Source organism: Eurosta solidaginis, chromosome 4 (assembly GCF_040869045.1).
Source record: "Eurosta solidaginis isolate ZX-2024a chromosome 4, ASM4086904v1, whole genome shotgun sequence".
In the NCBI taxonomy this organism is placed as follows: Eukaryota; Metazoa; Arthropoda; class Insecta; order Diptera; family Tephritidae; genus Eurosta; species Eurosta solidaginis.
The window spans coordinates 120,983,162-121,008,996 of record NC_090322.1 but is presented as its reverse complement, the minus strand read 5'-3'; the positions used below and the strand labels follow the sequence as shown (position 1 = coordinate 121,008,996).

The following is a 25,835-nucleotide window of genomic DNA, read 5'->3' as shown; positions in this document are numbered from 1 at the left end:
GTTCCCAAATAAACGAAGTATTTTACAATTTCGAAATAATGGCTGCCAACAGTAGCGCGGTTGCCAAGGCGCATATGCGCATATGCGCTGACTCTTTGCTCGATGACAGCAGGTACTTCGTTTTGTCCTCATTCACCATCAAACCCATCTTTACCGCTTCTTTTTCCAGTTTGGAGTAAGCAGAACTAACAGCGCGGGTGTTTAGGCCGATGATATCAATGTGATCAGCATATGTCAGTAATTGCACGCCTTTATAGAATATTGTTCCAGAGCGGTTAAGTTCTGCAGCTAGAATCGCACGATAGGCGGTCACCCTGTCTGAAACCTCGTTTAGTTTCGAACGGCTCGGAGAGGTCCTTCCCAATTCTGACTGAGCTGATGGTGTTCCTCAACGTCATTTTGCACAGCCGTATAAGCTTTGCGGGGAAACCAAATTCAGACATAGCGGCATATAGGCAGCTCCTTTTCGTGCTGTCGAAGGCGGCTTTAAAACCGACGAAGAGTTGATGTGTGTCGATTCTTTTTTCACGGGTTTTTCCAAGATTTGGCGCATTGTGAAAATCTGGTCGATGGTAGATTTACCAGGTCTGAAGCCGCACTGATAAGGTCCAATCAGCCGGTTCACGGTGGGCTTCAATCTTTCGCACAATACACTTGAAAGGACCTTATATGCGATATTAAGAAGGGTGATTCCGTGATAGTTGGTGCAGTTTGCAGTATCCCCCTTCTTGTAGACCTGGGCAAAGAACACTTAGATTCCAATCGTCGGGCATGCACTCGTCCTGCCATATTTTGGGAAGAAGCTAATGCATACGCCTTAGCAACTCCTCGCCGCCATATTTGAATAGCTCCGCAGGCAATCCATCAGCGCCCGCGGCGTTGTTGTTTTTCAATCTTTATTGCTTGCCCTGTAAGCAGCGTCTTTTCTTTCGGTTGCAACGCGGCATTCTTGATCGTACCAGTTGTTTTTCTGTGGCCGCCGGTAACCAATTTTTTCCTCGGCGACAGTATGAAGTGATTTGAAGATATGCTCCCACTGCTCCTGCATTCCTTTAGGCTGAGTTGAGCTCTCAGAGAGCAGGTGTGTGAGTCGAGTTGCGAAATCATTGGCAGTCTGTTGCGATTGCATCTTTTCGACGTCCAGCTTTCCTTGTGTTTTTTGTTCCTTGGTTTTAGCCGCGCAGAGGCAAGTGCGTATTTTGGCTGCGACGAGATAATGGCCCGAGTCGATGTTAGGTCCTCGGATCGCGCGCACATCTAAAACACTGGATGCATCCCGTACGTCTATCACAACGTGATCGATCTGATTGCGAGTATTTCGATCGGGGGACAGCCATATAGCTTGATATATCTTTTTATGCATGAACCTCGTGCTGGATATGACCATGTTTCGATTACCGGCAAAGTCAATCAGCCTCAGTCCATTAGGAGAAGTTTCATTGTGTAGGCTGAATTTTCCGACTGTAGGGCCAAAAACACCTCTTTTGCCCACCCTGGCGTTAAAGTCGCCAAGCACGACTTTTATATCATGGCAGGAGTAGCGCTCGTATGTCCGTTCTAATTTCATTTCATTTATTTATTGACAGGATATTAGTACAATAAGATCTAAGATCTTTTATAGTACAACCAAGATGAATAACTCTTATAATAATAAAATAAGTCGAACTAATCTATGTCAAACTTAATAACAAACTCAAATTTTTAAATAAGAATGTAATAGAAAAATAGTATTTAAAACTAGCATTTATAGTTAATATATAAATAAATAAATTATTACTCTTTGAGAATAAACCAGTGGGAAGGTTCGTTTACATTGACTAGTAATTTTAGATAGCAAAAACTCAGATATACATATTTAGTTAACTGGAATAAGTATAAATAATATTTTTAAAGTTGCTTTTATTAAGACTAATTCGAATAGGAGCTGGAATAGAGTTCCATGTACGAATAGCATTGACAAAGAATAGCCGGGCTGAAGTTAAATAGTTACTCGTATAAGTTGGCACTATTAAATCGTTGATTCGGGTAGATCTGGGGAAAACTAGCTTATCATAAAAGTAGCGTGGATCTTTATAACTAATAAGTCGATAGAGAAAAATACAGTTTCTGGTTTTCAGGTAACACTGGATCACAAATTCCAAATTTTTTTCTACACCAGAGACGCCATTATGAAATTCCTATGTAAAATCACCCCCTGATTCCGAAAAGCAAGGTTATTTTTAATTGTATGGTAACGTTTTTGCGATATTTACGAATAACCGTTAAAAAAAAAAAAAAAAAAATTGGTCATATATATCAGAGTAGCAAATTATCGGCATAATTAATTGTATGGCAAGCTTTCTCCTAACCTTAGTGGGAGTAAAGGTTGCAGACATTCTCAGGTTCCTCAGAACATTATACACCTTACTAACAACAGAGTTCACATGGTCGTTGCAAGTCAAAGTTGTTTTGATAATGAAACCAAGATTGGTTAATTTGGGTACTAGTTTTAGGCTTTTGTCGGCAATGTACACAAGTGGTATATTTTGAAAATCTATTCGCTTTTTGTGCTGCTTACATACGATTTATCACTATTTCGGCATAATTCATTTTTCATCGCCCATTCAGAAATTGATGTTAGGACCCTATTCAACCTCGAGCATATATCACCTGTGTCCTCATGATTCCCGGATAGATATAGCTGGATATCGTCAGCATAAGCAGATCCTTGCGGTACCGCAGTGAGTAATGGTTTTAGACCAGAAGCTTCGGAGCCTATTTTGACACGCTGGGATCTACCCGTCAGATAGCTCCGTATGAGACGCGTTGCGGAATCCTTAAAACCAAAGAAGTTGTTTAGCTTCATACAAAGCAAGTCATAATTCACCGAGTCAAACGCTTTCGAACAGTCAAGTAAGCACAGTAAAGTCAGTTGATTTTTGTCGAAGGATCCCCTAATGTCAACGACTGATACGGGGACAAGAGGGCAAACTTTTAATATGGTCATGTATTTGCTCGGACAGCAATATCTCGAAGACTTTTGAAAGAGCAGGCAAGATTCTTATTGGCCGAAAATCACTGGGACAACGCGCAGACTTAGTTTTGGCGATGGGTCGAACCGTGGCAACTTTCTACCCATCGGGGAAGCATGAAGTTGTGATACTTTGATTCAGGATATGGGTGAGGGTTGGCAAAATGTATGGTGCAATCAATTTCACAAACTTAAAGGGTATGTTGTCCTCACCAATTGCATTCGATTTTATACTGTAAATGCATCTAGCCACATCACATTCCGACACAGTTTTAAACTCAAAGAGAGGAAGTACAGGTGGGGGTGCTAGTACTAACACAAGACGGGGAAACACGGCAAACAAATGCATTATGTAGGAGGTCAGGGCAGAGGGAACAATCAGAACTGTCACTTACATGTACGCAATGATTTTTTAAATTACGCCACAAAATATGATCCGGCAATGATGTGTCCAACATTTTACTAAAATATTTACACTTCTCTCGCTTTATAATGGCAGTGTTCTCGTTCCGGACAAGCTTGTATTCACGCTAATTTGTTTCATTACGGTTCCTTTTCCAAATGGAGTATCTTTTATTGCGCTTGATGATCATTGCTCGAACTGGTCTGTTGAACCAAGGGCAAGATGGTTTACCCTGATAGGCACGTACCGGAACATGAGCCGTATAAAGATATCCCAGGATATCGTTCAAAAATCTTAATTTTTCATGTACTGAGCTCAGACCCCAACAAACCGACCAGTTAATTTGAGCACTGTCATTTAATAGATTATTAACGTTCAGCATTCGGTAATCTGGGAAAAAGGACAGACTAGAAACTATATCATTCTCATTAAACTTAATGTCAAACGAACAGAAAATTAGGTAGTGGTCCGAGACAAACGACATTTGATCAAACTTTAAAACAATTGAGACAGCAGACACAATGAAATAATCGAGAAAACTAGGACAGCAATTTTGTCCGAACCATGTGGAAACAGACATGTTAACTACACCAAGACCAACACCGGAAACATCGTCTAACAAGCGTTTACATTAAAATCTCCACATATAATAATATCAGTAAAATCAAAAGCGACTGAGGACAACATTGTAAAGTATTCATTAACACTACAACATTTATGAGGATAGCGGCGAGACGTTCGCCCACAGGCGTGAACTCCAATACTTGGCGACAAAGTCTATCACCACCACGTATCCAATAGATGTCACAATTTTTAATCTTCTTTCTTCCTTGCCTCGTCCAACACATTTCTTGGATGGCGGTGATGTCAGAATTTGTTTTGACGAGGACATCAACCAATCCCATTCAGGGAGCGGACCTTCCAGGTGCATGGCCTCAATTCATTGTCCTTCAAACATTTGCCATGGTCGTCATCAATAAAGGGTTGTATCTTTATCCGAGGCTTGTTGTTGCTTTTCATTGGAGTGTGGTTTGACGTGGCGGGTCCCAAGCCCAGCGCACAACCAGCTCATCGGGGGTGAAAATATTACTTGCATCTTTATATAGCGAGGTGCTTGATCCAAAACAGACGCCCGCTTGCAGCCGCATCTCGTGGTGGACAGACGCTGCTGATGAAAGATCCCATGGCTAGCCCTTAAACCAATTATGTCTAGTCAGGTTGTCTCCGCTTCCCAAGGCAGTCGGTTCTATGTACCGGAGCGACTCGGGATTTTTCCCGACCAAGGACTGTCATTTCAGTGTGACCCCATCTAATTTGTTTCGTCCGTCCCACAAATTGTCATCCTCCCAGCAGCTCCTTGCAGCAGGACTGCTCCATATTCTCTTACTCCGGGAAGGCATCGAATCCACTCCGGGTCCGTCTCCTGACCCCGATCCTGAGAAATGGTTTTGCTGCATCTGCCGGAAAAGAATCTTTTTAGGATGGTCATACTCTGTTCAGTGTGTCTCGTGCAAGGGATGGTTGCATCGGACAGGTTGTTCTGGGCTTGATCCCAAAACCCGACGTCCACGTAACTTTTATAAATCTTTTGTGGCTCCTTGCTGTTCACGCCCAAGGGCGTCCCGTAGTCTACGTCTAAGCGCCCCCCCACTACCTTCCAGCAGCCCCGCTGCTCAGCAAGCCACAACAAGCACCCGCTGCTGCTGGCGCCCCACGGCGCCAACAACTCAAACAGCTGCTACCACTCATAACTACAATCTTCGTTGTAGAGTCGGAAGCAATGCTGAGCAACAGCCCCTGCCCCCGTCTTCTCCCCCCCCCCCCTCTTTTCCGACAGCAATCGTGTAGGTCAGGGAAACAGACTCTTAGTCCCTACCTCCGTTTGCACCGTTTGCCAGTACAGAATATATATGTTTGCGACATCCGCCCAATGCAGCTCCTGCCTTGGGTGGTGCCACTTCCCTAGACGTTCTGGTCTCCGCGACGGCAACCCCCCGACGGGTTTCATCGCGTCATGTTGCCAGGTCGCTAACCCAAATCATCCGGGTACCCCAATGCTTGCCCAAGGGCGCCCAGTCCCAAGGCCACAACAGCAATTGCGTCCTGGCCTTCCACAACCTAGGCGTAGTCACCCGTCACTTACCCCCAGAGTGGCGACGTCTCCCCTTATGCACTTCAGAATTCTGCAGTTAAACTGTAATGGACTAACTGGGAAGATTACGGAGATAGTCGATTTCATGAAGCGGCACAACATCCGCATTGCTGCGATTCAAGAGACTAAACTCTAAACTAAACTGCATTGCAAACCTGCTCTGGCTATAACGTGCACAGGAAAGACCGCGAGAGCGGAAATGGAGGCGGTCTCGCGTTTATCATACACCACTCTATGCAATATTGTATATTTGATCCTGGCATCGACCGGAGGGACAATGTCTTAGAACGTCAAGGCTTATCTGTCCGGTCAGGCGATGCAAACCTAGAAATCATCAACATCTACATCCCTCCTGCCACCTGTTGCCCCAGTGGATACCGCCCTAATATCAGGGCCTTACTCACTGGCAACAGTCGCATTATCTTACGCGATTTCAATGCCCATCATGATCTATGGCATTCAAACTTGCGGGCAGACAGTAGGGGTGAGATGTTGGCGGATCAAATAGAAGAAACGACGTTCTGCACAATAAACGGAGACGCCCCCACACGTATGGTAGGAAGCTGTCACAGCTCGCCAGATATCTCAATCGTGAGCGCAGAACTCGTAAACTGCGTCAACTGGCAGCCGATGGTAACATTGGCATCCGACCACCTGCCCATACTTATTTCGCTTGAGCGTAACGCCGACTTCATCGTCACTGAAAAACGCACTTTCATAAACTTCAAAAAAGGAAAGTGGGAAGAATATAAATCCTTTACAGACAGCCGCCTAGCTGCCCTCCCTATCCCGACTGATGCCCGCCAAGGGGAGCGTGCCTTCCGTAAGGTCATTAAATCCGCCTCGGCACATTTCAGTCCCGCCGGGAGAATTCCCGAAATCCGGCCCCACTTCCCGGCGGAGGCCGCAAACTTAGCGAGAGAACGTGACCTTATAAGACAGCTTGACCCAGGCGACCCTCCCCCAGCGGGTTAGGGGGGTCAGAATATACCCGCGGTAGGTATGCCTGTCGTAAGAGGCGACTAAAATACCAGATTCAAGGGGCTGTGTAGCGCAACCCTGCAGATTGCCAGCGCAACATATAGCTTCTCCAAACCCAATTGTCAACCTCACCTATCCGCGGCGAATCCTGTTTCACTAACAGACGAGGCTCTGGCGACCCTAAGCTTCTTATGGAACTTGGGGTTGGGGAGGGAGGGGATGGCCTGAAGGTTTAATGTGGCCACATAAATCGTTCCCGAGATGGTCGGGCCAGCACCTTAATGGTGCTGTGGTACCGGAGCGTACCGGATCTGTATCCGGCAAAGGACCATCACATCGATAACACTCCCCAAAGCCTTCGGGGAGCAACCTTATCGCTACAACAATAACAACAACAACCCAGGCGACCCCCAAATAAGGGATATAAACCAACGCATCAGATTGCTTGTAGATGAACACAAGCGGGCGAAATGGGAGGAGCACCTAAGAGGTTGTAACCTCTCTACCGGTGTGGGTAAACTTTGGTCCACCGTAAAGTCCCTATCGAATCCGACTAAGCACAAAGACAAAGTTTCCATCGCCTTTGGCGACAAAGTGCTGTCGGACGCGAAAAAATGCGCGAGCGCTTTCTGCCGACAATATATAATGCATCCTACGGTCGACAAAGATAGACGGAGAGCCAATAGACGCGCACATAAACACAAATTCAGCGCGTCACCAATCACCATCACCGCTAAAGAGGTTGAGGACGCCATTGGTCGTGCTAAACCATCCAAAGCAGTGGGCCCAGACGGCATAGCCATGCCGATGCTTAAAAACCTAGGGAAAGAGGGGTTCAAATATTTAGCGCATGTCTTCAATCTGTCTCTTTCCACCTTTGTCATACCTGAGAAATGGAAAATGGCCAAGGTGGTCCCGCTACTAAAGCCTGGGAAACCAGCTAACATAGGCGAGTCTTATCGTCCGATATCTCTCCTATCGCCAGTGGCAAAGACGCTTGAAGCCATTTTGCTCCCTTATTTCCAAGCAAATTTGCAGCTAGCCCCTCATCAGCATGGCTTCAGAAAACTCCATAGCACTACCACCGCGCTGAATGCCATTAGCACCCAGATAAATTGCGGTTTAAATCAATACCCCCACCATAGAACAGTACTCGTAGCGCTAGACCTATCAAAAGCTTTTGATACGGTAAACCATGGCTCGTTACTGCAGGACCTGGAAGGGTCTACCCTTCCCCCATGTCTTAAAAGGTGGACCGAAAATTATCTGGGTGGTCGGCAGGCATCGGTGCAATTTAGAAACGAAACATCAAAACCAAGGAGAATTAAACAGGGGGTGCCACAGGGTGGTGTCCTATCCCCACTTTTGTTTAATTTCTACATATCTAAGCTACCTTCACCACCGGAAGGAGTCACAATCGTTTCCTACGCCGATGACTGCACAATAATGGCCACAGGCCCAGGCCCAAAGATCGATGCGCTATGCAATAAAATAAACGGCTACCTCCCTGATCTCTCCAGTTTTTTCACCTCGCGAAACCTGGCATTGTCACCGACTAAATCTTCCGCGACCTTATTTACAACATGGACGCCCCAAATGTCGACCATTTTGAACATCCACGTCGATGGCACTATGCTACCGTCTGTCCGACACCCCAAAATCTTGGGTGTGACGTTTGATCAGGATCTACATTTTGGTGAGCACGCAGCCGCAATTGTTCCGAGAATTCAGAGCCGTAATAAAATCCGCAAATACCTCGCTGGCAGTACTTGGGGAAAAGATAAAGAAACGCTCATGACTACATACAAAGCAATTAGCCAGCCGATTACGTGCTACGCGTCACCCATATGGTCGCCAAGCCTAAAAATCACCCACTGGAAGAAACTACAGGCCTGCCAAAATACTGCTCTCAGAATCGCCACGGGCTGTCTTCTTATGTCCCCAGAACACCTTCTGCATAATGAGGCGAGAATACTCCCCATCAGGGAGAGAAATGAGATGCTGACCAAACAGTTCCTGTTGAATACCCAGAAACCTGGGCATCCCAACAGACATCTGATTGATGAACCAGCACCGCCTAGGGGCTTAAGGAGTCATCTCCGTAAGCATTTTGAGGAAATACGGCACCTGAGAACCCAGCCGTATGAAGTGAAAAAACGCAAGCAGGTCCTTGGTGAACTCCATAAACAGGCGTCGGACCTTTATGCCGGGAATTGCCCGGTGAATCCAGTACTTAACGAAAATTATCCAAAACTTGCGGAAGAGGAACGCATACTCCCCAGGGAAACGCGTGTCACTCTTGCTCAACTTCGTTCTGGATACTGTAACAGGTTAAACTCTTACCTATACAGAATCAACCCCGACATACAAAATGTATGCCCCGCTTGCAATGTGTCCCCACATGACACCAACCATCTCTTCAATTGTAATGTGGAACCAACGCCTCTAACATCCCTTTCCTTACGGTCCACCCCTGTTGAAACGGCAAGTTTCCTTGGACTCCCGTTAGAGGATATTGATGACAATTTGTGATCGGTCGCGGCTATTAGGTGGGGCGAGCATTGCTACAACAACAACAACAACAGTCAGGTTCTCGTCTTCTCACATTAGCTCACCACTAAATGGATGTTTAGTGGCTACCAAGAGGATACTTGGCCGCAAGCGACCGGAAGTAGTGAGCTGCTTGAACCGCATGCAAAAGCATCACTCTGGCCATTCCCAGGTAAATGGCGTTCAGAAGCTTTCCCCACTTTCGTTGACTTCTACACACGGCTCAACCCCACGAACACCCCAGCATTATTTTACACACAGAAAGTGGGGTCGAGACCTTCTTCACACTCTCCTCCACGTTGAGCTTCCGCGACAACTTACTGTCTAGGATGATTCCTTAATATTTTGTGCAAGGTCTCTCCTGCAGCGTCACCCCTCCAAGCTTAGGCCTGATCCAATTTGGGATCTTGCACTTCTTAATAAACAAGACCATACTCGTGTTCTCTGCATTGGCTGTCAACCCGACATTAGATGCCCTGGTATGTATTTCCTCAAGCGTCCGATGCATCAAAGAGCTAATCGTTGGAAGGCACTTTCTACTCTGCGTAGGCCGTAAGCTTGACGGGTCCCTAACCGCTTGAGCAGTTGGTTGGTGACCAGCGTCCACAGCTGAGGTGATAACACTCCGCCAGATTTGGTGGCCTCATACAAATAGTTTTCCTGCAATTTAGCAATTTAGCATGCAGCTGATCCATCTGGTTATGGCGGGCCAACGAGGAAATTGCGAATTTTGTTACGGCTCTGAACTCTAGGTACAATTGCGGCTGCATGTTCGTCAAAATGCAGACCATTATCGAACGTTAGTTCTAGTATCTTTGAGGGCCGATTAGCGGATTGACATCGAAATACTGTCGGCATTTGCTTTTCCCACGTTGCAAATTAGGTCGCCCAGGACTTGGTATATTACCAATCAAGTCCTCGGCGGTGATTGATGATGTCACACATCCAAACATCCGTAAGCATTATGAGGAAATACGGCACCTGAGAACACAGCCGTATGAAGCAAAAAAGCAGAAGCAGATCCTCGGTGATATCCACAAACAGGCATCGGACCAGGAATTGCCCGGCGAATCCAGTTCTTAAAGAAAAATACCAAGAACTCGCAGAAGAGGGACGCACTCTCCCCCTAGCTCAACTTCGATCTGGGTACTGTGACAGGTTAAACTCTTACCTATCCAGAATCAACCCCGACATACAAAATGTATGTCCTGCTTGCAATGTGTCCCCACATGGCACCAACCATCTCTTCAATTGTAATGTGATACCAACGCTTCTAACACCCCTCTCACTATGGTCCACTCCTTTTGAAACTGCAAGTTTCCTTGGACTCCCATTAGAGGATATTGACAAATTGTGATCGGTCGCGCCTATTGGATGGGGCGAAGCACTGCTACAACAACAACTCTAGCGAGGAAGCGTGACCTAAGCCAACGCATCAGACAGCTTGTGGACCCCCAGCGGGTTCGGAGGCTTAGAATATACCCGCGGCAGACATGCCTGTCGTAAGAGGCAAATAAAATACCAAATTGATTCAATGGGTTTTGTAACGCAACCCTTTCAAGGGGTTACAAGCGCAATATATACAGCCCAATTCTAAACGAAAATTCCGTGCGAGTTTTTTCCCTTCTCCCATTCCTCGTATTCTAAATAAAAATTCCTTGTGAGTTTTTTCTCTTCTCCCTTTCCTCGTATTCTGAACAATGTTCGAAAAAGCGGAAACCGGTTATGGGAGAAAAGTAGGTATTATGAATGTGAGGGAGAGGGAGATTTCTCTGTCATTTCATAGGAGTTTTTTCACTAGTTAAATTAAAGGGAATATATAAAAATAGTTAAAGGAAATTGGTTCTTTTAAGAAAGAACACTTATTTGTACAAATTTGTGCTAAAATATGTATTTACATTCTACCACAATATTATCACTGTTAATACAACAACAACCACAATATTCTTTATTTTAAGTCGAAAATTTATATCATAAGCAACGGAAGAGCTCTTCGTATATTTGATGCAGCCATCCAGAAATTGCGCAAGGATTTTTAAGAAGGCTTAAATAGATTTTGGCATATGATGAAAGACTAATTCAACTCGACTTGGCCGCCAGAAAATAGTTTTGCTGAATGAAAGCAGGCAACTCCGGCGGATTTGTGTTATCCCGCCGTCTTCGTCTACTTATGCTCCTCTGTTGATGTTGCTGTGGCACCAATTCATTACTCATTTCAGTGAATACCACATGAAATGCAATACTATGCATTGTTTATATTTTATTTATGAATTGCAAAGAAATTCGCAACAATAATTAAACTTTTCTATTTTTTAAACAAAATAAGAAATGCGCAACGAAATTTCAATTGACAAAACAGCTGACTTCGAAAATTCGAAATTCCTATTCCCCAATTATTCTTCTCCCTACGAGAAAAGAATTGGAGGAATTTTTCCGCGGGAATAAAAAAATGCGCGAGAACAAAATTGGTGTGATAGTTTCTCCAACCCAATTGGCAACCTCGACTACCCGTGGCGAATCATGTTTCTTTACAGCCGAGGCTCTGGCACCCCAAGTTCCTCATGGATCTAGGGGGTGGGAAGGCTGTTATGGCCTAGAAGGTTTCATGTGGTCATACCAAATCGTTCCCAAGATGGTGGGGCTAGTACCTTGTTGTTGTTGTAGCGATAAGGACACTCCCCGAAGGCCTTGGGGAGTGTTATCGATGTTAATGGTGCTTTGCCGGATGCAGATCCGGTACGTTCCGGTAACAAGCAACATTAAGATACTTGCTCGAACATCTCGGGAACCATTTGGTGCTTGTTACCGGAGCGTACAGGATCTACATTCGGCAAAGGACCATCCACTTCGATAAGACTACCCAAGGCATATGGTGAGTGTCCTTATCGCTACAACAACAACAACACGTTTCAAGTTTATTTCATTAATTTTGCACATGTGAGACTATTGTCTCTTAAAGTACATCAACTTATGGAAATCTAACATCTAAGATGAATATAATTATCGCCTTAAACTTAAGAAATAAATGCATATTAATGATAAGTAAATAAATAATTTCCCCCGCTGAGCGGGTTGTGCGCTGGGCTTGGGACCCGCCGCGTAAACCCATACTCCAATGAAATATAACAACAAGCCTCGGATAAATACACTCTCTATTGATGACGACCATGGGAAACGTTTGAAGGACAATGAATTGAAGGCATGCACCTGGAACGTCCGCTTCCTGAATGGGATTGGTGCAGATGCCCGGCTGGTTGATGTCCTCGTCAAAGAAAAATCTGACATCACCGCCATCCAAGAAATGCGTTGGACGAAGCAAGGAAGAAAGAAGATCAAAAATTGTGAAATCTATTGGAGTGGCCATACGAATAAGTGCAGTTTCGGCGTCGGATTCGTGGTGGGAGAGAGACTTTGTCGCCAAGTTCTGGCGTTCACACCTGTGGACGAACGTCTCGCCGCTATCCGAATAAAAGCAAAATTTTTTAATATATCATTCATCCTGCGCCCATGCGCCGACAGAGGAGAAAGACGATGAGGTGAAAGACACTTTTTATGAACAATTAGAACGCACATACGAGCGCTGACCCCGTCACGATATAAAAGTCGTGCTTGGTGACTTTAACGCCAGGGTGGGCAAAGAAGGTGTTTTTGGCCCTACAGTCGGAGAGTTCAGCCTACACAAATAAACTTCTCCTAACGGACTGAGGCTGATTGACTTTGCCGGTGCTCGAAACATGGTCATATCCAGCACGAGGTGTATGCATAAAAAGATACGTCAAGCTACATGGCTGTCTCCTGATCGAAATACTCGCAATCAGATCGATCACGTTGTGATAGATGGACGGCATGCCTCCAGTGTTTTAGATGTGCGCACGATCCGAGGACCTAACATCGACTCGGACCATTATCTCGTTGCAGCCAAAATACGCCCCCGCCTCAAGGCGTCTAAAACTAAGGAACAAAAACACAAGGAAAGCTAGACGTCGAAAAGCTTCAATCACAACAGACTGCCAATGATTTCGCAACTCGACTCTCACACCTGCTCTCTGAGAGCACAACTCATCCTGAAGGAATACAGGAGCAGTGGGAGCATATTTCCAAAGCACTTCGTACTGCCGCCGAGGAAAAAATTGGTTACCGGCGACCACGAAAAAACAACTGGTACGATGAAGAATGCCGCGTTGCAACTGAAAGAAAAGACTCTGCCTACAGGGCTACGTTAAAAGCGAGCGCGACAAGAGGAGTGTGTGTACGTGAGTTGAAAAAGGAAGCGATACGCCTTTTCAGGAAGAAAAAAGCAGAAGCAGAAAGGCGTGAGTGCAAGGAGCTTGAGCTGCTAGCCACCAGGAATAACGCCCGAAAATTTTACCAAAAAATACGGCGACAGACGGAAGGTTTTAGGACCGGGGCAAACTCCTGTAGGAACGAAAACTGCGACCTTGTAACTGATGTCCAGAGAGTGCTTAGATTATGGAGAGAACATTTCTCTGTTCTCTTAAATGGAGGCAGCAATTCACCGCGCAGAGATGAAGATCCCGATCCCGCAATCGATGATGATGGAATATATGTCCCCCCGCCCGATTATGACGAAGTTAGAATAGCAATAACCAGATTGAAAAACAACAAGGCCGTGGGCGCTGATGGATTGCCTGCGGAGCTATTCAAGTACGGCGGCAAAGAGTTGGTAAGGCGCATGCAGCAACTTCTTAGCAAAATATGGGCGGAAGAGTGCATGCCCGACGGTTGGAATCTAAGTGTTCTTTGCCCAGTCCACAAGAAGGGGGATACTGCAAAATGCACCAACTATCGTGGAATCAGCCTTCTTAATATCGCATATAAGGTCCTTTCAAGTGTATTGTGCGAAAGATTGAAGCCCACCGTGAACCGGCTGATTGGACCTTATCAGTGCGGCTTCAGACCTGGTAAATCTACCATCGACCAGATTTTCACAATGCGCCAAATCTTGGAAAAACCCGTGAAAAAATAATCGACACACATCAACTCTTCGTCGACTTTAAAGCCGCCTTCGACAGCACGAAAAGGAGCTGCCTATATGCCGCTATGTCTGAATTTGGTTTCCCCGCAAAACTTATACGGCTGTGTAAAATGACGTTGAGCAACACCATCAGCTCAGTCAGAATTGGGAAGGACCTCTCCGAGCCGTTCGAAACTAAACGAGGTTTCAGACAGGGTGACCCCCTATCTTGCGATTTCTTTAATTTGATGCTGGAGAAAATTATACTAGCTGCAGAACTTAACCGCACTGGAACAATAGACTATAAAAGCGTGCAATTACTGGCATATGCTGATGATATTGATATCATCGGCCTAAACACCCGCGCTGTTAGTTCTGCTTACTCCAAACTGGAAAAAGAAGCGGTAAAGATGGGTTTGATGGTGAATGAGGACAAAACGGAGTACCTGCTGTCATCGAGCAAAGAGTCAGCGCATATGCGCCGTGGCAACCACGCAATTGGCAGCCATAATTTCGAAATAGTAAAAGACTTCGTTTATTTGTGAGCCAGCATCAACACTAGCAACAACATCAGCACTGAAATCCAGCGAAGAATCAATCTTGCCAATAAATGCTACTTTGGACTAGGTAGGCAATTGAAAACTACAGTCCTCTCTCGGCGAACGAAAATCATACTCTACAAGTCACTTAACGTACCCGTCCTGCTATATGGGGCAGAAGCATGGACCATGACAACAGCAGATGAAACGGCTTTGGCAGTGTTCGAGAGAAAAGTTCTTCGAAAGATTTATGTACCTCTACGCATTGGCGATGGCGAGTACCGAAGAAGATTTAAAATGTACGAGCTATACGCAGACATCAACATAGTCCAGCGAATTAAAACGCAGCGGCTGCGCTGGCTAGGCCATGTTATGCGAATGAAAGATGATGCTCCGGCCAAGAAAGTGTTTCTATCGGAATCCGCCTATGGAAGCAGAGGTAAAGGGCGGCCCCCACTCCGTTGGAAGGACCACGTGGAAAACGATTTAAACTCCCTTGGTGTGACCAATTGGCGCCGGTTGGCGGAGCGAAGGAGCGACTGGCGCGCCTTGTTGGACGGCCTTAACCGTTTAGACGGTTAAGCGCCAATTAAGTAAGTAAATAAATAAATATATATGTATGTTTGGTTTGATTGGTCTTTTGACCGCAAAATAAATTGCCAGTGTAAGTGGATGTAATAAGAGAATAAAAAAAGAAGGTAATGACGATATTACTGAAGTTGTAAGAACCAATTAAAATGTATGTCTGTGTTTTATTTGAAAAATTTAAATAAAGCCAATTTAAAGCGCTTAGTATTGCGTTCATTTTTAATTTGGTTAAGTTAAGAGTTCCATAGTTTGGTGGCGCTGACAAAGTATGTTCTGGAAGATGTAAGATATTTATAGCGAGGCACAATAAAATTACAGGTCCTGTCTAATTTTGAAAAGCATAACTTTGCATAGAGGTATTCTGGCTGCCTTTTCTGAATTAAGAAAGCTCACAAGACTACAGTTAAGTATTTTGGCGGAAAATTCCGATATGTGATCAAATTTACGTTTGGAAAATATATATCTTGCGCAATTGTTCAAAGCAAGTTGTAGTTGTTCTGTGATTCGCAATACAGATTACCGAAAACAGCTGCTCCAAACGATATCAATGAAACTATGAGAGTTCGCACCAGTTTTGGAATGAAATCAGCTGTGTACCACAACTTCCTCAATACGAAATATATTTTGCGTAAAATATAGCTAATATGGTCCTTACACCCCAGGTATGAGTTTAGTTTAAACCCAAGGCTAGTAACCACAGACTCATAACTAATGGTAGTGCCTTGCAATGATAAAGATGGCAATGATCGTACTAGCTGCCATGAATAGGTAAAGCAGATGACCTTAGTCTTTGTTGCGTTTAAATAAAGTTTGTTATTATTTGCCCATAAAGAGATAATTTCAAGATCTTCATTCATTCTGAAAACTAGGTCCTCTGACAGGCCAATCGGACGAGACAAATATACCTGTGCGTCGTCAGCATACAAATTTATTGATACACTCTTGCAACAATGGGTCATATCGTTTATAAACATTGAGAACAAAATTGGACGAAGTATAGATCACTGTGGTACCCCCGCATCCAGGCGCTTCATCTCAAAACAGCTATTATCAACCACTACTTTCTGACACCGATTTCGTAGACAAATTTCTAGTAATTTCACAGCATTATTAGAGAATCCAAAATATTTACCAATCTTCAACAAAAGGATAGAATGATCCACCGTATCGAAAGCTTTGGAGAAATCCAAACATTCAATAATAATTTTAAGCAAGGCAGTATTACAGCTATGGAAGGCTCTGTATCCAGACTGATTTTCGTTCATAAGCTTATAGGTATTAAGGTAATCCGTAATCTGCGCGACCATTATTTTCTCCCATACTTTTGATAAAACCGGCAGAATGCTTATTGGACGAAAATCAGTTGAAAAAATTGTCGACGGTTTCTTAGCAACTGGAATAACTTTAGCTACCATCCAAGAATCAGGAAAGGCTGAAGTTGTGATAGAAAAATTGATTATGTGAGTGAGAGACGAAGCTATGTTGTGGATGATTAGTTTCAAAAATCTAAGACTGATACCATCCTATCCAATGGCATTCGATTTAATTGAAAGCATACTTCTTAAGCACTGCATTAAAGTGGAAGGTATTTAACGGATTATAAACAGCTAACAACAGCTGTGGTTAAGCACAAGCGGGCGAAATGGGAGAAGCACTAAAGAATTGTAACCTCTCAACTACAAGATGTCCATGTTGCATTAACGATAAAAACACTCACCGAAGGTTAGGCAACCAAAAGAATAAGACGTCTTTGAATCAATTGGAAATTAATCTAAAAAATTTAAACTTCGAGTTTTAGTGGCGGATGGAATAATATTTTTTTAATTTCCAATTGATTCAAACACGTCTTATTCTTTTGGTTGCCTAACCGAAAAATTGCATTTCACCTTTTTTGGGAAATATCATTTCCCACTATAAAACACAACTTTGCATTTGAGCCACGCTTTAAAATTCATTAGACGCGATTTAGATTACCACAATTAAGGGATGTGACTAACTTTTTCAACTGGGATGTGACAGACCGGTTGCCCCAGCGGATTAGGAGGTTAGAATATACCCGCGGTAATTATACCTGTCGTAAGATAGGTTGTGTAGCGCAACCCTTTCTGGTTGCCAGCGCAATATATAGCTTCTCCAAACCCAATTGTCAAGTTCACGTATCCGCGGCAATCCTCTTTCATTAACAGCAGAGGCTCTGGTGATCCCGAACTCCTCATTGATCTAGGAGGTGGGAGGGCGGCATGGCCTAGAGGGTTGCATGTGGCCTTCGGAGAGTGTCCTTATCCCTAAAACAACAACAACCGAAGGTTTTGTGGAGTGTTATCGATATTAATGGTGCTTTGCCGGATATAAATCAGGTACGTTCCGGTAACAAAGCACCATAAAGGTACTAGCCCGGCCACATTAAACCTTCTAGGCCTTTCCGGCACCCACCCCTACTGCCACGAGGAACTTGGGTTCGGCAGAGTCTCGCCTGCTAAATATGTGTATGATACATTCATATTTGTAACAGGATTCCCCTCGAGTAGGTGAGGTTTAAAATTCGGTTGCGGAAGCTATGAAGCTTTAAGCTAACAAAATATATATCGCCTTTGGCAATAAAATGCTGTCGGATGCGAAAAAATGCGCAAGTTTATTTGGACTCCCGTTAGAGGACATTGAAAACAATTTATGAGTGGTCGCACCTATTGGTTGGGGCGAAGCCCTGCTACAAAAACACCAAGTATTCCGGTTTACAGAATGCTTCAAATTGTATCCAGGTGGCCCAACGATAAAGCGATTCGTCCGATATGTTGGAAACCCAAAAGTATTTAAACGATTAATCAGAAATTGGGTAAGTAAGATTTAGACCGGAATATATAAATGTGATTAAAATAATAGAATTTCAAGTTTACCTACCTCTAAAATATCCGAAACTACCTCCGCCAAAACTTCCATCGTATTTAGAGTGGGCCGTACGTAGAATAACATTTTATGTACCGTCAAATTTCCAGTATTCAGTTCTGATTCCAACTGGGCTAAAAGTAACTTTTGTAAAAATATGAAAGTATTAAGTTAATTAAATCTTATAATCGCTGATAGCTCTGAGCAGGTATATACTAACATAATAATCGTGTATTAGGCTTCTTAAAGCTTCACTGAAAGCTTGCAACACCTGGCCGCACTCTGTGAAACTGGCATTTTGAATAAATTCCTCAACACATGTGTAGTATGATGCCAAAGGCAACATTTCTTGTGCAATATCTCTCAGCGAACTATGCATTTGGTCAGATATTTTAAATTTAAGACCACCTGCATTTCCACTTGTCACATTTTCTTCTGACGTTATATACGATCCACGTACACCAGTTAAACAGTATATAAGATCGTACAATAGCAATGTCTCTTGACTGCTGATTGGTATTGCGCTTATATTACTTTGTTGAAACTGAAGATTATCAATTGTATGAAAATCCCAATGCGCATCACTGCGTTGCTTATTACATGCAGGAAATAAGGAAGAAGTTGGCGAATGCTCGCCCACTACATTTGTTATGGAGTTGTTCTGTGATGTGCGTGGTACCCCACCGGCGGCTGCTTGTACTACACGCTCTTTAATCTAAATAAGTTGTGTATAAGAATATATGTATGTATTTACATATATTTCAAATAGATCTGTCACATCTCACCTCGGATACACTGTCAGGTGTAACTGTTTCAAACATTTTTTTGCTCAATAGAGGAGTGGATGTTGATATATCCTTTTTTCGCATCGACTGCATAATATTTGCTTCAGAATAATGATTTAAAAAAGTCAACAAGCAATAGAAGGGGTCTTTTCTATAGGATAGAAGTTAGCATATTAACATATATAAACTTCCAACATGTAGGTACAAAAATTAAAAATTTGCACTCACTTCTCGAGTAGTTTTGCTGCTTCCAGTAAATGTTCTTCAGCCTTTGCTTGGTTTTTCGAAATTATTTCTAAAATTTTTAGCAATTTTCGATTGGAACGTTTTTCCTTGGTTGTGCGAAATTCCCTAAGTACATCATCTGCACTAAAAGGAGCACTGAAAAATATATATTTTTTTTATATTGGTGGTTTGATTAAAAAAAAAAAGCTGCTAACTTTCGAGTTATTTACAAAAACAATAAACATATTTAAAAAACGCTATTACAGCAACAACTTTTTTGATTCCCTCTCCTATTTTTATAACAGCTGTCACAAAAATAACCCAAATAAAACTCACTTGGAATGCTGGATAAGCATTTTCAATGCACACCGCATAGGATCCTTGGAAGACACCAGATTCATGTCGCAATTATTTCATCAGCTCACACTTAGTTCATTTATTATTTCTTCAATAGCGAAACGCAAAAATTCATGCTAGCTTCTAGCGTCTTAATCCGTCAAACAGCAATTCCGAGATTTTTTCACGAATAAACAACATAAAGGACACAGGAAAAAAGAATAGCCCTACGAGCACACTGGCGATAAAAGTTGTCGGGTAACTGTGATTTCGTCATTGCGGTTAAATAGTCACAGTAACTGTTAGGGCGCTTTTAAATAAATTCATTTTATGGTAGACTTTTGGGTTTGATTTTAATTAATGTTACACGATTTTCAAACTTTAGTATATTTGTAGGGAAAGAGGGGCTTTAAAAATCAATAAAATGAAATCCGCAGTTCTAGGAAACTGATAGTATATGAAAAAAGCGCTAAAGGTACCCAAAGACGCGTTTTATTTAAGGTAATAGTCTAGTTGAGTGGTCGACTGCTAATATGCGTCAAAAATATCGAGAGAGGTGTCAAACGACGTGTCTTGACATCAGTAAAAGTAAAAACCGGAAAATAAAAATGTTAACCCGTTCAATAGATATTAACGAAAAAGCGAAAAATGGCGCGCGGGTCCCTCCGTAACCGGGGGTGGAATCCATAGTATTTTTGCGCAGAACACCTTTCTGAATTGGCGGCCTTCGGTCGCGCTTATAAAAAATTGGAGACCAAAACTATATCCGCGCAAAACACTTATGTTCACAACTTTTTTTGTGAGTACAACTTTACAACAACCACATGAATCGCCAGATAAAATTTTTATATTACGCCTTCTGATTATTGTTGTCGAGATTAGTATGCGTCTTGTTACGGTCTGCTGCTACGGTTGTTGTTGTTGTTGTAGCAATGCTCGCCCCACCTAATAGCCGCGACCGATCACAAATTGTCATCAATATCCTCTAACGGGAGTCCAAGGAAACTTGCCGTTTCAACAGGGGTGGACCATAAGGAAAGGGGTGTTAGGGGCGTTGGTTCCACATTACAATTAAAGAGATGGTTGGTGTCATGTGGGGACACATTGCAAGCAGGGCATACATTTTGTATGTCGGGGTTGATTCTGGATAGGTAAGAGTTTAACCTGTTACAGTATCCAGAACGAAGTTGAGCAAGAGTGACACGCGTTTCCCTGGGGAGTATGCGTTCCTCTTCTGCGAGTTCTGGATATTTTTCTTCAAGTACTGGATTCACCGGGCAATTACCGACATAAAGGTCCGACGCCTGTCTATGGAGTTCACCAAGGACCTGCTTGTGTTTTTCCGCTTCATACGGCTGGGTTCTCAGGTGCCGTATTTCCTCAAAATGCTTACGGAGATGACTCCTTAGGCCCCTAGGCGGTGCTGGTTCGTCAATCAGATGTCTGTTGGGATGCCCAGGTTTCTGGGTATTCAACAGAAACTGTTTGGTAAGCATCTCATTTCTCTCCCTGATGGGGAGTATTCTCGCCTCATTATGCAGATGGTGTTCTGGGGACATAAGAAGACAGCCCGTGGCGATTCTGAGAGCAGTATTTTGGCAGGCCTGTAGTTTCTTCCAGTGGGTGGTTTTTAGGCTTGGCGACCATATGGGTGACGCGTAGCACGTAATCGGCTGGCTAATTGCTTTGTATGTGGTCAAGAGCGTTTCTTTATCTTTTCCCCAGGTACTGCCAGCAAGGGATTTGAGGATTTTATTACGGCTCTGAATTCTTGGAACAATTGCGGTTGCGTGCGCACCAAAATGTAGATCCTGATCAAACGTCACACCCAAGATTTTGGGGTGTAGGACAGTCGGTAGCGTAGTGCCATCGACGTGGATGTTCAATATGGTCGACATTTGGGGCGTCCATGTTGTAAATAAGGTCGTGGAAGATTTAGTCGGTGACAATGACAGGTTTCGCGAGGCGAAAAAACTGGAGAGATCAGGGAGATAGCCGTTTATTTTATTGCATAGCTCATCGATCTTTGGGCCTGGGCCTGTGGCCATTATTGTGCAGTCATCGGCGTAGGAAACGATTGTGACTCCTTCCGGTGGTGAAGGTAGCTTAGATATGTAGAAATTAAACAAAAGCGGGGATAGGACACCACCCTGTGGCACCCCTTGTTTAATTCTCCTTTGTTTTGATGTTTCGTTTCTGAATTGCACCGATGCCTGCCGACCACCCAGATAATTTGCGGTCCACCTTTTAAGACATGGGGGAAGGGTAGACCCTTCCAGGTCTTCCAGTAACGGGCCATGGTTGACCGTATCAAAAGCTTTTGATAGGTCTAACGCTACGAGTACTGTTCTATGGTGGGGATATTGATTCAAACCGCAATTTATCTGGGTGCTAATGACATTTAGCGCGGAGGTAGTGCTATGGAGTTTTCTGAAGCCATGCTGATGAGGGGCTAGCTGCAAATGTGCTTGGAAATGAGGAAGCAAAATGGCTTCAAGCGTCTTTGCCACTGGCGATAGGAGAGATATCGGACGATATGACTCACCTACGTTAGCTGGTTTCCCAGGCTTTAGTAGCGGGACCACCTTGGCCATTTTCCATTTCTCGGGTATGACAAAGGTGGAAAGAGACAGGTTGAAGACATGCGCTAAATATTTGAAACCCTCTTTCCCTAGGTTTTTAAGCATCGGCATGGCTATGCCGTCTGGGCCCACTGCTTTGGATGGTTTAGCGCGACCAATGGCGTCCTCAACCTCTCTAGCGGTGATGGTAATTGGTGACGCGCTGAGTTTGTGTTTATGTGCACGTCTATTGGCTCTCCGTCTATCTTTGTCGACCGTAGGATGCATTATATATTGTCGGCAGAAAGCGCTCGCGCATTTTTTCGCATTCGACAGCACCTTATCGCCAAAGGCGATGGAAACTTTGTCTTTGTGCTTAGTCGGATTCGATAGGGACTTTACGGTGGACCAAAGTTTACCTACACCGGTAGAGAGGTTACAACCTCTTAGGTGCTCTTCCCATTTCGCCCGCTTGTGTTCGTCCACAACCAATCTGATGCGTTGGTTTATATCCCTTATTTGGGGGTCGCCTGGATCAAGCTGTCTTATAAGGTCGCGTTCCCACGCTAAGCTCGCGGCCTCCGCCGGGAAGTGGGGCCGGATTTCGGGAATTCTCCCGGCGGGAATGAAATGTGCCGAGGCGGATTCAATGACCTTACGGAAGGCACGCTCCCCTTGGCGGGCATCAGTCGGGATAGGGAGGGCAGCAAAGCTGCTGTCTGTTGCAGATTTATATTCTTCCCACTTTCCTTTTTTGAAGTTTATGAAAGTGCGTTTTTCGGTGACGATGAAGTCGGCGGTACGCTCGAACGAAATAAGTATGGGCAGGTGGTCGGATGCAAATGTTACCATCGGCTGCCAGTTGACGCAGTTTACGAGTTCTGCGCTCACGATTGAGATATCTGGCGAGCTATGACAGCTTCCTACCATACGTGTGGGGGCGTCTCCGTTAATTGTACAGAACGTCGTTTCGTCTATTTGATCCGCCAACATCTCACCCCTACTGTCCGCCCGCAAGTTTGAATGCCATAGGTCGTGATGGGCATTGAAATCGCCTAAGATAATGCGATTGTTGCCAGTGAGTAAGGCCTCGATATTAGGGCGGTATCCACTGGGGCAACAGGTGACAGGAGGGATGTAGATGTTGATGATTTCTAGATTTGCATCGCCTGACCGGACAGATAGGCCTTGACGTTCTAAGACATTGTCACTGCAGTCGATGCCAGGATCAAATATATGATATTGCACAGAGTGGTGTATAATAAACGCGAGGCCGCCTCCATTTCCGCTCTCGCGGTCTTTCCTGTGGACATTATAACCAGAGCAAGTCTGCAATGCAGATCTTGCTGTGAGTTTAGTCTCTTGAATCGCAGTAATGCGGATGTTGTGCCGCTTCATGAAATCGACTATCTCCGTAATCTTCCCAGTTAGTCCATTACAGTTGAACTTCAGAATTCTGAAGTGCATGAGGGGTGACGCCGCCACTCTAGGGGTAAGTGAGGGGTGACTACGCCTAGGTTGTGGAAGGCCAGGACGCAATTGCTGTTGTGGCCTTGGGACTGGGCGCCCTTGGGCAATCATTGGGGTACCCGGATGATTTGGGTTTGCGACCTGGCAACATGGCGCGATGAAACCCGTCGAGGGGTTGCCGTCGCGGAGACCAGAACATCTAGGAAAGTGGCACCACCCAAGGCAGGAGCTGCATTGAGCGGATGTCGCAAACCTATATATTCTGTGCTGGCAGACGGTGCAAACGGAGGCAGGGACTAAGAGTCTGTTTCCCTGACCTGCACGATTGCTGCCAGAAAAGAGGGGAGGAGAAGAAGACGGGGGCAGGGGCTGATGCTCAGCATTGCTACCAGCTCTACTACGAAGGTAGTAGTTATGAGCGGTATCCGCTGTTTGAGTTGTTGGCGCCGTGGGGCGCGAGCAGCAGCGGGTACTTGTTGTGGCTTGCTGAGCAGCGAAGCTGCTGGAAGGTAGTGGGGATACGCTTAGGCGTAGACTACGGGACGCCCTTGGGCGTGAGCAGCAAGGAGCCACAAAAGATTTATAAAAGTTACGTGGACGTCGGGTTTTGGGATCAAGCCCAGAACAACCTGTCCGATGCAACCATCCCTTGCACGAGACACACTGAACAGAGTATGACCGTCCTAAAAAGATTCTTTTCTGGCAAATGCAGCAAAACCATTTCTCAGGACCGGGGTGAGGAGACGGACCCGGATTGGGTTCGATACCTTCCCGGAGTAAGAGAATATGTAGCAGTCCTGCTGCAAGGAGCTGCTGGGAGGATGACAACTTGTGGGAGGGACGAAACAAATTAAATGGGGTCACACTGAAATGACAGTCCTTGGTCCGGAAAAATCCCGAGTCGCTCCGGTACATAGAACCGACTGCCTTGGGAAGCGTCTGCTACGGTCTACGGCCATGATCCACTTGGGAGCGTGTCCACGCGAACACACCTAGCGATGTGGTGAAAGTGGCGATAAAAAATATCGAAAACCGGAAAAAGACAGACCTGCCATCACCAGCGAAAAAAGCAAGCATTGAGTTTCCGGTAGTATACACACCCAAAAAGACAGAAAATTTTGAAAAAAAACTTAAAAGGAAAAGGCCACGATTGTCCGGCCGGGGAAAAAAACAAAAAAAAAACGCAAGAATTAGTCCTGCGTCATTTTCGCTATTGCTTACATCAACTGCACATTCCCGACTATATTCAACGCCTCGCAAAACACCCTCGCCGTGCTGTGCACATATTCAACGAGCATTGTGGAAGAACCAAAAGGCTGCAACGAGGAATTGCAGGCCCAACTACTAGAAGTACGAACAAGTGGGAATAGACCTTATCACGGTGGTGTCGTGTTGACACAAGCGCAACGTAAATAATATCTAGTGAAGTAGGTCGGCGTTTCACAGCCACCCGCAGTGAGGAAAGTGTTAGTGATTCCGATACGGATTCGGACGGCACTGAGCTAAATGTGATGAGAACCATTGGTATCCGAAGATACACCCCTTTCTCTACGTTCACGAAGTACAATATCACCTTTGGAAAAACATCCAACACCACCTCCGCCTCCAGGGCCAGCAGTACGCTGCAGCATAGGCCAACGAAAGCCGGAATTAGCGCCAAATCACCCAGCGGTTTCATTGCCACCAGGTTCAATCGATCACCTCGGACCAGAGCGCAGCAGCCACCAACAGTACCAGCACAGCGCGCCCAAGACCGCGCACCACGACCAACATCAGCGTCAACTTCACCGGCAAGGTCGGCTTCACCAGCGACAACACGCCGGCAGAGACCCATGGTACGTACTCTGTCGGCCATGTAAGTACCAGCACGGTATAAATTTGGATGTAATTACCCTACAAAAAATTCTGGTCATGAAACTTACCCACGCCATGCAATGGTGACTAAGAACATAACCTATGACTGTATAGTAACGGGTCAAACGGCGTGGAATGACTAGAGCATTTTTGCAGGGTAGTTAAACGAACTTCCAAGTGGTACTTAGAGGGTTTCATGTAGCCCGGGTAAACCATTCGACAAGGATCGATTTTTTTTTGGTCAAAATTACGACATTCTTTTTTTTGAATTATAAACATACAAGATGAACAGATGGTTTAACGTACTATAGAAGAAAAGTTACATATAAATGATTGCCACTATTTAAATTTGGCTTGTAAGATTTATCTAACCAAAAGAATTGCCACATGAACACTCATGTTTGCAACTTAACAAGATATTAAAGAATGTAACCACAGTTTAGTATATTTACCCATTTTAAAGGCTTGTTCACAAAGAAACAGGCAGTTTTGTCTCAGTCAGGTCAAGTAGCACCTGCCTGTT

At 44.6% G+C, this 25,835-nt stretch overlaps 1 protein-coding gene across 2 annotated transcripts in view; it reads right to left on the bottom strand.

Moving 5' to 3' along the window:
* The window catches only part of Grip84 (Gamma-tubulin ring protein 84), a 57,066-nt gene extending 37,265 nt beyond the window's left edge, over window positions 1-19,801 (bottom strand). Inside the window, exons 1-5 of one of the 2 annotated variants that reach the window (XM_067782687.1) lie at window positions 19,428-19,801; window positions 19,095-19,247; window positions 18,867-19,017; window positions 18,302-18,796; window positions 18,097-18,225 (exon numbers count right to left, since the gene is read on the bottom strand). In XM_067782687.1, coding sequence (XP_067638788.1) covers window positions 18,097-18,225; window positions 18,302-18,796; window positions 18,867-19,017; window positions 19,095-19,247; window positions 19,428-19,492 — 993 coding nt within the window. In that variant the 5' untranslated portion in view covers window positions 19,493-19,801. The remainder of the gene's footprint in view (window positions 1-18,096; window positions 18,226-18,301; window positions 18,797-18,866; window positions 19,018-19,094; window positions 19,248-19,427) is intronic. The other variant, XM_067782688.1, reaches the window with a different exon arrangement.
* Window positions 19,802-25,835: the final 6,034 nt, after the last annotated feature.